This window comes from Tachysurus vachellii, chromosome 7 (genome assembly GCF_030014155.1).
Source record: "Tachysurus vachellii isolate PV-2020 chromosome 7, HZAU_Pvac_v1, whole genome shotgun sequence".
In the NCBI taxonomy this organism is placed as follows: Eukaryota; Metazoa; Chordata; class Actinopteri; order Siluriformes; family Bagridae; genus Tachysurus; species Tachysurus vachellii.
Window position 1 is genome coordinate 3,803,487 of NC_083466.1, and position 16,573 is coordinate 3,820,059.

A 16,573-nucleotide genomic window follows, 5' to 3' on the forward strand; every position below is an offset into this window, starting at 1 on the left:
TCACTTTTTCCTAATCAGCCTTAAGCTTGTGTGTATTTGTGTGTATTCATTTGTTCGTGTGCACTAACCGTAGCATCCTCCCCTGAAAGAATGCCTGGGTTCTTGCTCAGGTCGAGATGCAGAAGAGAGTTTGAGTAGTCTTCAGTGGAACATAGAGCCTGAGACAGAGAACTAACACCTGAGGGGGGAAAACAATAAATAACGAATAATACATTAGAGACAGTACAGTTACTTTCACAGATTGTTTGCTCGAGCTAGTGGCTGGTGGTACTATAAATAGCTATGATGTTCATTTCATTCCCTGAAACCTAAGAAAAATGGACTGTTCATACCAAAACACTAGATGGCCAAAGGATTGAAGATACATCTCAATTAAATCCTACAGTACTGCATGTCCACATCTCATTTTAGATGTTGCACTTATATAGAATAACATCCACTCTTCTGGGCAGCCTTTATTCAGCCAAAAGAGGTCTCATTCGTGAGGTCTAAGGTGTACATTCATTCATTCATTCATCTTCTACCGCTTATTCGAACTACCTCGGGTCACGTCGAGCCTGTGCCTATCTCAGGCGTCATCGGGCATCAAGGCAGGATACACCCTGGATGGAGTGCCAACCCATCGCAGGGCACACACACACACACTCTCATTCACTCACGCAATCACACACTACGGACAATTTTCCAGAGATGCCAATCAACCTACCATGCATGTCTTTGGACCGGGGGAGGAAACCGGAGTACCCGGAGGAAACCCCCGAGGCACGGGGAGAACATGCAAACTCCACACACACAAGGCGGAGGCGGGAATCGAACCCCCCAACCCTGGAGGTGTGAGGCGAACGTGCTAACCACTAAGCCACCGTGCCGCCCAAAGGTGTACAATGGAGTTGAAATAGAACCACATACGAGTTTAATGGTCAGGGGTATATAATTATCATTTCTTTTAGCTCTAATAATGGTATGCCTGAGGATAATCAAGCTGGTGTAATCCTGATTCTTGGATAGTTTAAAAGCTTATCTTCCCCAGCTGTCCTGTTGGGGTGTGTAAACTTTTGATTAGATGGAGACCATTGGTGACACAGCGGTTTTCAATTCTTGATACATTGAAACCAAAGTGTACCGAAGCAGTATTTGGCAGCACGTGTAGGGTTGTTGCCTTGGTGGAAGGATGTACCTCCAAACCAGTCTGGAGTCATTTAACAAACTATATACAGTAAGACTGTATATCCTGAACGAATGCAGGCTCATGAAGATCAAGCTGATGAAGGTGGCCTGACCTTAACCCCAATGAACACCTTTGGGACTAACTTTAACACTGACTGCACCCCAGACCTCACTAAAGCTCTTGCGGATAAAAAAAGCATCCCCACAACATAATGCTCCCACCACCATGCTTCATGCTTCATTAAATGCCTTCTAGGAACAAGTTTGCTTAAGGAATTGATAATGAAATCTTGTAGTGTAGTAGCATTTTTCTATATATCGTCGCTGTCAGGCGGAAACCTCGTATGTCCAAATTTGGTCAATTTCGTATTTTTTCACATATCGATGCTATTGGTCAGCCCCCACGTGGGTCTGTTATTTTTACAAGTTATTAACCAATCTAAAGTCTTGAAAATAGCTTGAGCGCAAATCTCTTAACTCCATTGGACACTTCAACTGTCCACCTCTTCCTCACTCCGCGGGAGAGCTTCGCGGCATATTTCTCCTCAAGAAGAGTCGCAACGAATCAACACGTCTTCTGAGGTAAATGTCTTCAAAACACTGGGCTCAAAGAAAAAAAAATCTTGACCCCCTCTAGTTCTGGTGCTCGTCTGAGGACAGGAATTTAGCGCAAGACAATCCACTGCAACGCGGAATAAACCCTGTACACTGCAGATAAGGTATGGCGTTTTTTTTTATTTCCTAAAATATAACGGTTTTGGAGATACAGGTATGAGGATTCCGCCCGACAGCGACGATATGCAATTCATAACGCATGTGCTTATAATTCTATACAACAGTGCTGTTCAATTCTCGATTGTGATTGGACCAAAGGCGCTGACTGATTCTCTATTACAGCACTGCTTATTGTATTATGCCAAAGTTTCTATAGTAATGGCTTTCACAAGATGCCTTCAAGTCTGCAAGGTTTTCTGTAAGTTAGCGTTATCGAATTCTCCGATAAGGGTCAGTGTTACCGACAGAGTTAAAGGTGTTTCTTTAAATTAAAATCCCCCTCCCGCAAGGATTTTTTGCTCATTTATATTCAGAGGAACTTGCAAATTTAGAAAGAAATAATAAAAGCTTAAACTTTGCTTGCTGAAACAATTACAAAAAAACTCCTGGGTTTAGAAGTTTCTCGGGTTAAACGTCAAGCTTTTTTATGCCTAATTAATTCTCTAATTGAGGTCTAATTAGAACATGCTGAAAACAGTATGTATGAAATAGTAGAAAATCTATCCAGTGTTTTATAATCTGAAAAAAAAAATTCCGTTAATAAATCATTAATAACAATCAGTAATTAATATTATATAAATCTATCACATCATCTCAATCCGTAACATTTCTGTTTAACAAGATGCACTATAAAGCCTAAGAACCACGAACAGCCCAGGCATAATAAGTGCACTATAATCAGATTAATCAGAAGACTCTTTTAACGAGTTTGTTTTTCCTAATGTTCTCTGGAACATTCTAGAGCTCTAATGATAAAAGCAACAATTAAAGTACTATATTTAAAATTTTAATGACTTCTAAACTGAAGCGTCATCAGGGTCTGAATTACATTTTCTCCTTTTCATTTTTGGAAATGAACGCCAACTTTTAAAAAATAAATAAATAAAATAATCCACAAATTATGGATCATTGCCCCAGATTCGGAGGCAGACGATGCTCCAATGGCAGTGTGCCACATCAAAAAGCATGCTTCATCAAACATCAAACGCAGCTATCAAGGCCAATTCAGTCCACTCCATTTTCCTTTCCAATTTATATACAGCTAGGACATTAGTTTTCTTTCCTGGCTTTAATAAAAACGACTGTGTTTGCTTTTGAACATTTTTGATGTTGCTGTCGTTTAGCGCGCTAATGTTCTGTCTGAGATTTCTATCGATACGATACCATATCAGAATAATCAACTGAGTCATTTTCTCAATAATGTAAGGACTAATTGAATCATTGGGTCATGTTGCAAATGTCAGGGTTACAGGAGAGTAAGTGCGATGAAGGAAACGCACATCGATCTATTTTGCAACTGATTCAGTTTCAATACAATGTTTTCTACTGACGAATTAACAAATCTTGATGCATTTATACAATATATGACGATAAAATCCCTGATATTTAACATATCTTTAATTTTTTTGTAACAGAACATTCACTTGGCATTAAATTAATTAATTAAGTTACATTTATGGAAGGAGTCTCCGGCGTAAAATAATTACAGACTTTCATGACGCAATCTTGATTAAAAAGCATGATTTGATGTGTCACAGCAGAATCTAACCTATCCGATCTGATCGTGTGAGGGTGTGTGAGGGAGTGTGAAGGTTTCCAGCAGGGGGCACTGGCTCCTGCATATGTGTGCCACACACACACACACACCTTTAGAGGAGAATGAGGTTTTGGAGAGGTTGAGCAGACGGAGGCCTTTGCTGAGCTGACACACCTGCTGGATGAGGTTTGACACTCCTGCAAAATCAACCATGTACACACACATTTACACACACACATGCACAGAATCTATTAGCTTGGGCTGAAAAATATGACACAGCAAGTGGGCTTGCTGCAGTCACTGGAATATAAATAACCGGGCTGTTTTGGAGGTTGTGTCTACACACACATACACACACACACACACACACTTGTTAACATGTCAGGCACATGGATAGCATCTGGTGTGTTTGACAGGACTGAATTTGGCACACATAGACAAGAGCAATCTCCCACACACACACCCACCCCCACACACACCAACACACACACACAGACACACACACACACACACAGAGAAACACAATACAATAACCTCTAGCATTTAAGTGATCAAGAAGAAATAAAAAGGCTCCTAACCTGACAAACAGAATGAGAAAAATTAATAAATAAAATGAGTGAGGTGACAGTCGCTTGTCTTCACACCTTGATTGTCGAATGTGTTGTGAGCCAGGTTGAGGGAGTGAAGCACAGATGCTGGGTTTTCTGACAGAGCGGCAGCCATTTTCTGAGGGAAATCTCTACGGGCAAAAACAAGACAAAAAGGGGGAAAAAAATAATGAAATCGAGTTGTGGCTGTCAGTAAGTTCAAGCATAGCACAGAATGAAAGGAAAAGATACACAGACTGTTAAGAGAGAGAGAGAGAGAGAGAGAGTTCATCTCACGCTTTAAGGCCGGCGTTCTCCAGAATGAGTTCTTCCAGACTGCTGGATTTACTGACGGTATGGAGAACCTGCTCCACAACCTCTGAGCTCTGTACCACACACACACACACACACACACACACACACACACACAAACAATTAGATTATATTCTTCATGGCTCCATTGCCTTGTGCATTACTTACACTTTATCTAGGAAGGAAAAAATACGTGTGACAAATTAAAGGAAAATAAATCCCCAGCATCAAAAAGCCCCAAATTAGTAAAATAACAAATAACATAACGTGTTAAAACCAATTATTTTCAATTTTAAAGCAACTTTCTGTCTCTGTACAAGCTAGCATTTAACTAGCTGCCTAGCCATTTACTTTAGATACCGGAATGCTAGTCCATGCTAGTCTACCCTAGAATTAGCAAAGAAAACAAACTAACTTTTTTAATTACAACTTTTAAATGTTAGCAAATTCACAAAACTTACCTCAACATCCTTTTTATTTTAAAAGTAGATAGAGTTCATAACTTTTTGTGAGGTAAAGTAGACAGCTTTTGAACCATTTTACTGTGGTAAGTGCCAGGAGCGCTAATCCTCAAGTTCTACACTGGAATCTACAAGTTCTACACTGTTAACCTATTCATGATATATCGCTAACTACATCGTGTAGTTGTCACAAATGATAAACTGGCATGAATTCTTGATTTGTTGATATATTTTTTAACAGTGTATGCCCACTGAATTATAGTGTATAGCATACAGTCAATCATCAGACGAGAGAGGAAAAGTTTTATATAGAGAACTTTGAAGGTCTATTTAATGTATGGAAATGGTCAATTCCGATAAAGTGTAAATTATATTGATCTAATAATACTGATCTAAATTTTACAAATGAATAAAGGATAAAAGTTTGTTTTCCTCTGGTAGAAATGAAAGAATATATTAGTTCCATAATGTTGTTATCGCTAAATTACTTTACTTGCATTGCCTCCACTATGAAATTAAGGTCAAAAGAAACCCAAGCAAACTATTACACCGAAAAGTGACAACGAAGCTTGGAGGCTATAAATATAAATTTCAACTATTAGAATTGGTATATAGATAATTAAATAAACCATTAAATAAAATTATATATTTTTTAATAACTTTTAATATTATAAAATTCAGTTTTTGCTTGATTTGGCTGCTGTTTTTTTTCCCAAAACAGCAAGCAAAGGATTCTTCACTTCACTTCTTGTACCACAGCAATTGTATTTTAATTAGACATTTAAAAATAAAAGAACTTCAATGTGTTGAAAACATTTCAAACCATACAGGATTTTGTGGATCAAAATGCTTGATTTTTTTCTAAATTTTGCAAATTATTTTGTCCTTTTTTATAGAGGAACCTGTTCAAAACCCCCATAAGAGCTTTACTTATGTTTCTCATGTTAATCAAAGAAGGATTTGCAGAAAATCTGTGGTAATTTTTCAAAATTGCAAACTCTGACAAATATCCTGGAGTTTTCTTGATTGTTTTGTTAATTTAAAAAATTGACATCTAAAATATATCTAAAAAAAAATAGTTAAGACACCTAAGAGTGATCAGAAAATTATTTTAAATCAAATAGCTAGTTTTCTACAATGGTGTTAAACGCTTATTCTAGCTAGCTCAAGCTACTTCTGAGATTTGAAATTTTGAGATTTGTATTGATGGTTCTGATTTTGTTCAATAAACTGTAACCTGTAATTTCCATTACCATGTAATGTTATATATCTTAAGCTAACATTTTCCTTAGCTTGTTGTCATAAATGTCCAAATTCTTTTGGCAGTTTCAAACTCAGAATCAAAAAAAGATTCAGGTTGGATCTGATCAGTTGGCCTTAATATCTTATAGATAATAGATTTATATACATTTATGTAGTCGTAAGGAATGTGATAACTGATGAGTACCTAAAGAAGTATATTCCCAATATATTTGCAAGCAAGATGTAAAAAATTGCTGAGATATTTACTAAGCGCATGTCTCTGCAGTAGAGCTTGGTGAACCATGTATTGTAGGCCAAAGATGCCACAATGACTGCGAGGTCTCTGCAAAAAAAAAACACACACACACACACAAAGGAGACATTGAGAAAAAAAAAGGCAGTTAGCCAATCTTTTCTGTCACAAGTGAATCCTGAAACAAACTCCGAGAGCCAGAAATAGTACAAAATGACACATTCAGCAGGATATGCTCACTCCATGAGACAGAAGCTAAGAGAGGAAGAGAAGATCGATGGGGAAACTGATGCTACTCAGCACCACGTGTCTGTGATATGGCTTTTAATGCTGGCCGTAGGCCTAAAACCATTGTACTGTGGAAAAAAAAAAGGAACAAGCTGTAGCCCACTCAATGCCTATTCCTCCTTCAAAAAAGACACTGCAAAAAGAAATGAAGAGAAAGAGAGAGAGGTCTGTGCCTTAAATTGAAGCAAGGCTTATGACTGTATTCTCACATGGGACTTCTTTATATAACTGGGAGGAAGAATCTTATTAACTTCATTCTCATGGACATATTATCTCTAAAGCTATAGCAAGGAGCAGCTTTGCACTGAAAAAAAAATACATACACAATAAGACTTTCTATGATGCCATAAATAATAAATCATACTAATTTGTGCTTTGAGGTTGGTAATGATCCCTTGTAGGCATTTTCTAAGCTCAAATGATACTAAATGCAATACATTTTATAAAAAAAAAAAAAAAAGTGCTTAGATTTCTTTCTATGCGTGTCTATAAACTCTAATAATGCCTCATGAACCTCTAATTATGGAATTGTATGCTTTTTGTAATTATGCTAATTGTATGCTTTTTTTTAAAAATGCTAATGAATTAGCTGTTTGTAACTTAACGTTTAAAATGTAACGTAATGTTCATCCCTGATCAGTTGGTTTATAATGATTCACAAGACATAATTAGTTACAGAGTTTATGTACAGTACAGCTTGTGACGTTATAATGGAAAGTAACGTTTGCAGTAGAACACAAATTCAATTACCACAGCTTTATGAGGTGTTGATAGAATGGTCACAGAAATTTATAAGCACAGTTTTAATGATTGATCGATACGGCGTCATAAAAAGGGGTTCTAAACATAAAAATAACCTGGATTTCCTGTTCAACCACATATGTCATATGTCATGAATCTAAAAGCATTATATTACTTCAATACCATATTAAAGCTTCACTTCCCAAAAAGAAGGGTCTTGGCGAGGCTCCACGACTCTCTTTCTTGGAAGAAAGCGAAACAGCTCAAATATATCATATCATAGCAGAGATAAATGGCATAAACTTTAATGTCAGGGCAAAGAAATACAACCTTAACGAAGCTGGCAACGAGAATATTGATCAGAAAAACATGCTACGTATCTATGAGCAATTGTCATGGCAACTATTCATGGCACACCCTCTAACTTCAGAATCTGTGTTGTAGACATCTCTTCCTTTTTCTTGTTAACAGTAGCGATAGCTGTCAATAAACATCTTAATAATCTTACTAAGTTTGGGTATATGGACTATTTATCTTGTTTCGTTATTGCTGCCTTCCTGTGTATTAAGCCATGTTATGAATTTATGCTTGATTTAAGATCGCCAGCCCTATTCTTCATCACATATGTTTCTTATGTGTTTTTTTCTTGCGTGTTTCTATGACAAAGGTGTCAAGAAATGAGGCTATTTCTGTACAGCTGGAGGCGTATACAATCACACAGGAAGTGAAACTGAAAATTATGTCTGACGTGAGGAAGAAATCTTCCATTCTGTGCCATGGCTAGTGTGAGGAAGGAAGTCAGCAGAGATGCTGATTGGCTGTAATAAGAGCTTCGATAATGTGCGAATGCTGTCATAACCGAAGAGAGATTTTGTTGCATTCTTCTTAGACTTTTATTTTAGATATAATGAAAATGTTCGCTTTTTACATGTGACCACATTTGCAATTAAATTTATAGCTACAGTTGATAAAAAAAAATTAAAGCTACAATTATAGCTGCATATACTATTTCCTCCCAACTGTATAAAAAAACAAAAAACACCGGATTAGATTGACTGGCTATTCTAAATTGAATGTGAATGACTGGGTGAATGTGTGAAGATTTATCTTTAGCGTTCAAATTAGATAATAAGTACGTTATACGCTATTAATTCTAGAACAGTTCGTTCGTATGAATACTTGCAGAACCATTCACTGCTATAACTAAATTTGGAAGTAATATTAAAAGATGTAAAGACAAGAGATAAAGTGTCAGAGATTTTTTCTTTCTATGCCACTGCAAACAGGAGTTTGTTACCATATTAGAAGATTCCTTTTATTCAATATTCCTATTCATGTAACTGTGCCTCATTCACGCACCAGTATTCATCATGTTACCCAACTCAGCTTGGCAGAGAAAGCTAATCAACGAGCCACGGGATACAGCTGGTATTTGAACCCAGCTCCTGGGAGATAAATCATAGAATTCACAGACCTTCTCATGTTTTAGTGTGGGAGTTTCGCATTTTAACACACGCACAATCTGGTATGAGTCATCACTCATAAATACGGCAAAAGAGCATTCTTCCATTTTTCCCATCGCTAAGTCATCAACATGTGCTGTTATGTTGGTGTTCTGAACTCTCAGAGATCTCTCGAAGCCCCGCCTCCTTCCATCGTCTTATATTTTGGTAGTCTTTCAGCTAGTGAGTGTACGATGAGTACGTATACAACTAACATTATCCCAATATACCCATGTTTATTTTGGGATGCAGAAAGATATCGTTCAAGGAAGATCGTCAGAAAGGACGCTTTTGGTTTTCGAACAAAAGAAAAAAATTAAATAGGCCCACAATGAAGTATCAAGCGAAACATTTTACTAATTTTATAGTAATAGTGATTAAAAGTGCTGTTTGGTCTCTCACACCAGGAAGTGCAGACGTATCCAGACAACTTGGGCAGCAGTTCAACATTGAAAATGTCAGCAAATACTGTCAGCAAATACTGAAAGTGTTTCACAATTTCTACAAAGGATGTATGATGTGATTTGTAAAATTCCCTTCCTGGGACCACTCGTTATTGGTCGTTGGAGTCGGTAATTTTGGATATGTAGACAAATTCAGCCCAATTAATACAGTATAAGTAGACACAATAGTGACATTGACTTCCATTGGGCCTGAAAGTGATTGAAAGCATTGTTTAAAGCCCATTTGGTCAGAATAATGGTTAAAAAATATAAGAAGGTAAAAATATAGTTTGGCGTTGATGTGTTGTATTGTTGCTGTGGCTTATTTTTGAAAGAATAAACTCTACCTGCTCTCTAGGTGAGCGAAGTCCAACAGATTAAACTCCCTATTGTCCTGGGAGTGATATATAGTGTCCACATCCTTAAAACAAAAGATGGAGAGAGATTTTATAAAGTAATATAAAAAACACAGAGTGTACAAAAAGTGAACACAGAGATAGGATGTGACATCATCTTACCCACTGCACTTCCTCTTTGCAGCTAATGCAGTTGTAGTCACAGAGCGCAGCGTAGGTCTCAGAAAAACCTCCTGGAAGAGTCCAAAATGTGTTGCAAAGTCACTGGTGTGAAATGAACTCCAAGAGCGCTTTCACTATCAAGTCTAAAAGAGGACATTTCCCACCAGTGTACAAAAAGACAAAGATAAAACACGGACTTTGACTAGATTTGAAAGGAAATAACAAATGAGTGATGATTAGATGCTAAATATAGGAACAACAAATTAGAACAAATAACATATGCACGACAAATTAGCCATAATCAAGAAGGCATGTTAACTGGTTATTATCTCGCAGTGTGTCGGGGGTTTTTCCTCACCACACGCTCTCTGAGCCTCCAATGATGTTTCCGAGCTTGGTGAATATTTATGCCCCCCATCAGAAATCTCACCATCTGCTTGAAAGATAGAAGGACTGAAAGAGAGAAAGGAGAGAATTCAGAGATTTTTTTTCATGTACAGTTATTTTTCATGTTAAGTATCATCATCATAGCGATTCTGCCTCATACGTGTGAAAAACCAGCTGTGAATAGACGTAATGCTTGAGAATCAAGTGTTAACCAAAATAAATTACTTAACCACATTTGCCACAGCTTAACCAATTGCTTTTATTCAGAGTCTGTGACTCATTCCCTGAGTCTGTGACTCACAGTGTAGAAAATGCAGACCTTTTTTTTTAATTATTTTTTTAATTTAATGAACTCCTGCTGGCAAAGTGAGAAAGAACGCATAAACTCCGCCCCGTACCGCAGTCTGAACAAGTCCACGTTCCCATTTCGACATGTATAATGTGAACAATGTCCTGACAAGTGGTTTTCTATATATCACCCACACCCTTAACACTTACACGCAGATGGAGTTGTTAAAGATACGTGAGAGGGTGAAATTGATGTGGCCGAGCAGCTGGTCCATGTGGTCACTTGACTGTAGCCTGAAGATGTAGGTGGATTTGTCCGTCTCTATGACGACCTGAGAGATAGCCAGAAACACAAAGTGTTTGTTTGTTAAAAGAAGTATAATCTCATACAGTATGTTAAATGTGTTTTTGCAGAATAGCCCTCACCTGGTTCTCTGGATGCGGGCTTATAGCACGAATCTCCAGGTAGTTAAATGTTTGCTCTACCTATAAGCACAATAATCATGAATTTAAACTATTTTAGATGTGACCTAAAGCGAAGTTTATATTTATAGAGAGTTATAAATGCTACATCACCTTGGTTGGTAATTTTGGAGCCATGAGGTAAAGCCGCCACGTAGCCAACACCTAAAACATATTTCACAGTGGATTTATTATTGTAACATTGACAACATGGTAACTCTACATCTGGTAAATTTACAACATTATTGAAATCTGATTTTATCTGCAAAACAAACTACTTCCTGTTGTGGCTTCCTGTTCTCTCTCTGTTGTGTGGTTAATTAGATAAAAATATCCTTCACACAGCTTTAACACAGGACACTCTTTCCTATCTTAAAAGCTAAGTAAAAGGCTCGATGATCAAAAAGACTCTTCCACCTTCATAGTAATAAAAATCCCCCAGAAGATTAATATGGGTCGAAGTGAGTCGAAGCGACTGAGTCAGATCTACACATAAATTAGGAATAGTCTAAATTACCTTGTCAGTATAAGGTGTCTATTAAATAAAAAGGATTTAATTAACTAGGCTTAATTAGCCTTCTGAAAACCAGCCAAAAGAAATGCTTATCCCTGGATTTATGCTTCTACTGAAGCCCTTTTATTCTACCTCATATTATTCTCCACCTACACATCTATTTCAAAACCATGAAGCAATATCAGATTATTGTTACAATATTGATTGCTTTTTAATATGTCACGGTAGTTCAAAATACCTGGAAAAATCCAAAACTCTGTCTATTGTTATGAATTATTTATGTATTGTGGATTCCAAAATCAATTGTGTCTACCTCTAACAGAAGGATCTATAGCAGTGCAGGATATTGACAAAGAATTAAAGAATATCATAATAGCTGATAATGTAAATCCAAATATATATATATATATATATATATATATATATATATATATATATATATATATATATATATATAATGCCATGCTAATATTCTCAGATATAAACAACATACTGAACAGGTCCTGAATAGTGATTCCTGGATAGACTGGAAATGAGAGAAACAGCCAAAGAATGTCCTTCCTTCGTCTACTTCCTTTCTCTATTCAGTTTTTTCCCCATTATATCCCTTCTATTGAGCTTTCATCTGCAGTTTCGCACTATTTTTTCAGTGTCGCACTTTTTTGTCTTTGAGGATGTAAAGAGTAAAGTAAAAAAAAAGTCTTTCTTATGACGGAACCGCTTTAGAAAGTTCCCTGACATGGAAGAACGCAGCTTGACTCAACAGAAAACATAAGTTTTGAAGAAATTGTATACTGTATCATCTAAACATTTAGATTCATTTGTTTTTTGCGTTCATTCGTTGTGTCATGTAGTTTATGTGCGGTAATTGAAATTCTACAAAATGTAAAATATGGTGGTCCGCAAGTTTTGTGTCAGTTCCTGTATTGTTTTCCTTTTCTATCATTTAGACTTGTAACTTGTAAATGTATTGTTGGCGGTCATGTCTACACGGATTATACAGAACTATATGTAATTATGACTTTGCCAACATTTAGCAGTACAGCTAATCTTTTCTCCATTCATCCAGCCATCTATTTTCTGAACCACTTGTACTACGCAGGATCGCAGGAAGACTGGAGCCTAGTTTCAGGGAACTCTTATCCCTTTTCCACCAAAAAGAACCGGGTGCTGGTTCAGAGCTAGCACTGGTGCTGGTTCAAAGTTGGTTCCACTGGCAAACCTTCTAAGAACAGGTTTGCCTTTCCACCGGCTAGAGACTGACGTCACTGTATACGTGTCACGTGTCCCAGCAACGTTAGCGCAGCAGCAGCGGCAAACACAAACACATCAACAATGGCGGATGTTGCTTTACTGTTAATGCTCATGGCTTTGTGAACCTACATTAACACCCAAAAGTGGCGAATCCAACGTGTACGTGCAGCTCCATGTAATCTGTATAAACGGAGGTTGTAATCGAGAAAGTACATAACGTTATTTTATTATTAACACAGAAAAAGGTTAGCCTTAGCATGTAGCTACCTTTTATCATGTGTGCTGATAATTGATCATATCGCGGTAAAGTAAAAGTGTATTAAACATTATATACTTAAGGTACATTATCAAATGCACTAACAGTAGGCCCACCCACAGCCCCTGACACAAGCTGTTCTTAAGTCTAGACCAGCAACATTTACATTTACATTTACAGCATTTGGCAGACGCCCTTATCCAGAGCGACGTACATAAGTGCTTAAATCTCTAACATTGAATACATTAATGCTGGATCACTAAGTTACATACTTAAGATACCATGAGTTTAAAACATTTGTTCAGAGTTACAATGAAAAAGTGTCAAAGTTTTTTTTTTTTTGTTTTTTTTTTAAAAATGCAAAAGATAAGGAAAGAAGTGCTAGTTGAAGTGTTTCCTGAATAAGTAGGTCTTCAACCGCCGCTTGAAAATAGCCAGTGACTCAGCTGTCCGGACCTCTAGGGGAAGTTCGTTCCACCACCTTGGTGCCAGTACAGAGATGAGTCTTGTACTGTAGTATACCTGCCTCTTACAAAGTTTTGGTGCTACTTAAGAACCACTTTTCCTGGTTCAGAGACGGTGCTTTGGCTGTCGAAAAAGAAAAAACTGGTTCTAAATTAGGCTCTGAACCAGCACTCAAACTGCCTCTCTGGAAAAGGGGCATCTGAGGAACAAGACAGGGGATACTGTAGACAGTTAGCTAACTCAGGGTGCAAGGCTCATTTGCACACTCATTCACACAATACAGACAGTTTCGGGATCCCAGTCAGCCTACAACTTATGGCTTTGGAATGGAAAAGGAAACCAGATAAACATGAGGAAAAAACACTGAAGTTCAGGGAGAACATGCAAACTCTACACACAAAGGGTATGAATCAAAACCCCCAACCCGGGAAGTCTGAGGCAGACCTGTAAAACTACTAAGCCACTACACGTACGCCTGTCTCCTTTATGCTAAGTTTGGGTAAAACTGAAACATACTGTAAGATGAGAGATCTTTGTAAGCAGAACTACAACCTACAGTCTTTGAACCATAACTAAAGAAATAATTTACATGAAGTAAACCTTACATGCCCCAACACCCCTTGCTAATTTCCACCCACCAGCCCATGACTGGCTAGTGCTAGTGATTACTAGGGAAGTGAGAGTATTGGTTCCTTGCTATGAAAGCTTGTGCAGAATTTCAACTCGGGATTCGAAGTCAGTTTGGCATGTAGTTATCTTGCCAATTCAAATAACCTTTATAAGACCAATACAATAACAATCCTTTTTCTCTTCATTTCTTCTGGCCATTTTATTCTTTTCTGTCATTTCCATCCACTCAAGTCCTCTAACTAATGATTCAGTAATTCAAGAGAATAAGCCACATGATCACTTGGAATCCTGTTAAAAAAGACTTCAGCTTTTCCTGTCCATTGTTTTACTTCTTCTGTGAATTCATCTGCTAGCTGTAGCATGATGGTGGGTTGGAGCGAGTGGATGTAAAATTGGGTGTTCTGTAAGTCTCATTCTGCTTAAACCAACATGTCCTGTCACGGATCCCAGAAAGACAAAGAACTCTCCAATACACCAACCTGCTATTGAGATTTTCACCCTGTCAAGGCACAAATGACAAAGTACAGTATAGAAAAAAAGATAGAAGAAAACTGCCTCAGAAAACCTCAGCGGCTAAACAGATACATCAATTTTTAATATGCCGTGTTGTGCTTGAAGGATGTACTACAGTAAATCTGTGCACAGCTGCATAAAACAAGGGTACAGTGAGCACTGAAGCATAGAAACTGTAGTTAATTGTATAGACACTGCAGCACAAAATTGAAGCATTTAATATTGGTATTTGCTGGAATTCATATCAAAATCTTGTATAAGGTTCAAATAATCCAATATTTGCCAAGACTCCTTAAAACCATTTGCCAAAAATGATAAAGATTGTATGACATGACTCCTCTTTGCAATAATCTCATACTCAACATTCATTCATTCATTCATTTTCTACCGCTTATCCGAACTACCTCGGGTCACGGGGAGCCTGTGCCTATCTCAGGCGTCATCAGGCATCAAGGCAGGATACACCCTGGACGGAGTGCCAACCCATCACAGCCAATCACACACTATGGACAATTTTCCAGAGACGACAATCAACCTACCATGCATGTCTTTGGACTGGGGGAGGAAACCGGAGTACCCGGAGGAAACCCCCGAGGCACGGGGAGAACATGCAAACTCCAAACACACAAGGTGGAGGCGGGAATCGAACCCCCAACCCTGGAGGCGTGAGGCAAACGTGCTAACCACTAAGCCACCGTGCCCCCCCTCATACTCAACATCCTTTCTACAAACATTGTACTGATCTTCAACAGCATAACGAAATGATTTATAAGTCTTCTATCCACTATCGCCCAAAAGATGATTGGTTCAATTTTGAATCTGGTTCCTCTCAAAGTTTACTTCTTATACTGCCTCAGGTTTGCTCGTTAAGAAATAAACTTCTGAATTTCTTGTTTTTGGTATTATTATATTCCAAGGCACAATAAAAAACAAAACTTAATTGAATTTGCCTATATTCAAGACATTTGTACTTGCTAAGAACTTAGTAGAATGAAGTCTGTTGATTCTGTCATTTAAACAGAACCCTAAAAGGTTTTGTTCACTGAGATAGCAATTGAAAATGTAGAGAGAGACAAAGAGAAAGAGAAAGCAATAGATGATGCCGGAGATAGGGCTTAATGCCCCGTATCATGGGCAAAGAGCTTTCAGTATTGACCTGTAAATCACTGCACCATGACGAACTGCTGACTTCAAAGGAAGATCCAGAGATAGAGAGAAAGAAATAATGAATGAGAGGAAGAGAGGAGACTTGGACAGACGGGGCAAGTGCAAAGCAGCATGAGACATGGGTTCATTAGCTGTCTACACATCAAAGATAAAATTCAAATGATGCCAAAAAACTCGCAAGAGACTGTGTGACCTGGGCAGAGCTCAGCAACCTGAAATCTTTCTTTGTTTTCTCTCTCCCTATTAGACACATGGTTCAGGACCTCAACCAAACTGGCAACCAAGCTACCAATGAGCATAAAGGTTTCCATCCACTTGTTTCAATTCAAATTTAAACATTGGACAAAGCCACCTGAAAAAATGGCACCAGAAGTCTACCATAACGCTTGGTCAAGCTTGGTCAAGTGTAGAGCTTTCGATGTAGCAGGCCATGATAAAAACCACAACCCATGTGTGATCCTTCCACAAACTGTAGAACGCACACAGCTTTCCAGAACAGGGGTATCCAAGCTTAACCAGAAAGAGCTAGAGTTGGTGCAGGTTTCCATTTCAACCAAGCAGAAACCACACCTAAGTCTACTGAAAGCCAGGACCAGCTGATTAAAAAGACAGGTGGAAGAGATGCGGTTCCCGATGTGACTTGAATAAAAACTTGAACCCAGACCAACCCATTGTAAATTGGATTGGACACCCCTGCTCTAGAATGTCTTTGTATGCTGTAGAATTACAAATTCCCTTTACTGCATCTACAAGTATGTATGGATGTGATGACCAGATGTCAACAAACGTCGGCTACAAAGTATGGCCAAATG

General features: G+C 37.9%; 1 protein-coding gene across 2 annotated transcripts in view; it reads right to left on the reverse strand.

The window, feature by feature from the left end:
• Window positions 1–16,573, reverse strand: part of carmil3 (capping protein regulator and myosin 1 linker 3) — a 48,148-nt gene that overhangs the window by 22,080 nt on the left and 9,495 nt on the right. For both annotated transcript variants that reach the window (XM_060873909.1, XM_060873908.1), the window contains exons 3-13: window positions 11,077–11,127; window positions 10,927–10,986; window positions 10,711–10,832; window positions 10,184–10,278; window positions 9,826–9,896; window positions 9,655–9,728; window positions 6,348–6,423; window positions 4,363–4,451; window positions 4,123–4,217; window positions 3,589–3,675; window positions 69–178 (exon numbers count right to left, since the gene is read on the reverse strand). In XM_060873909.1, coding sequence (XP_060729892.1) covers window positions 69–178; window positions 3,589–3,675; window positions 4,123–4,217; window positions 4,363–4,451; window positions 6,348–6,423; window positions 9,655–9,728; window positions 9,826–9,896; window positions 10,184–10,278; window positions 10,711–10,832; window positions 10,927–10,986; window positions 11,077–11,127 — 930 coding nt within the window. The remainder of the gene's footprint in view (window positions 1–68; window positions 179–3,588; window positions 3,676–4,122; window positions 4,218–4,362; window positions 4,452–6,347; window positions 6,424–9,654; window positions 9,729–9,825; window positions 9,897–10,183; window positions 10,279–10,710; window positions 10,833–10,926; window positions 10,987–11,076; window positions 11,128–16,573) is intronic.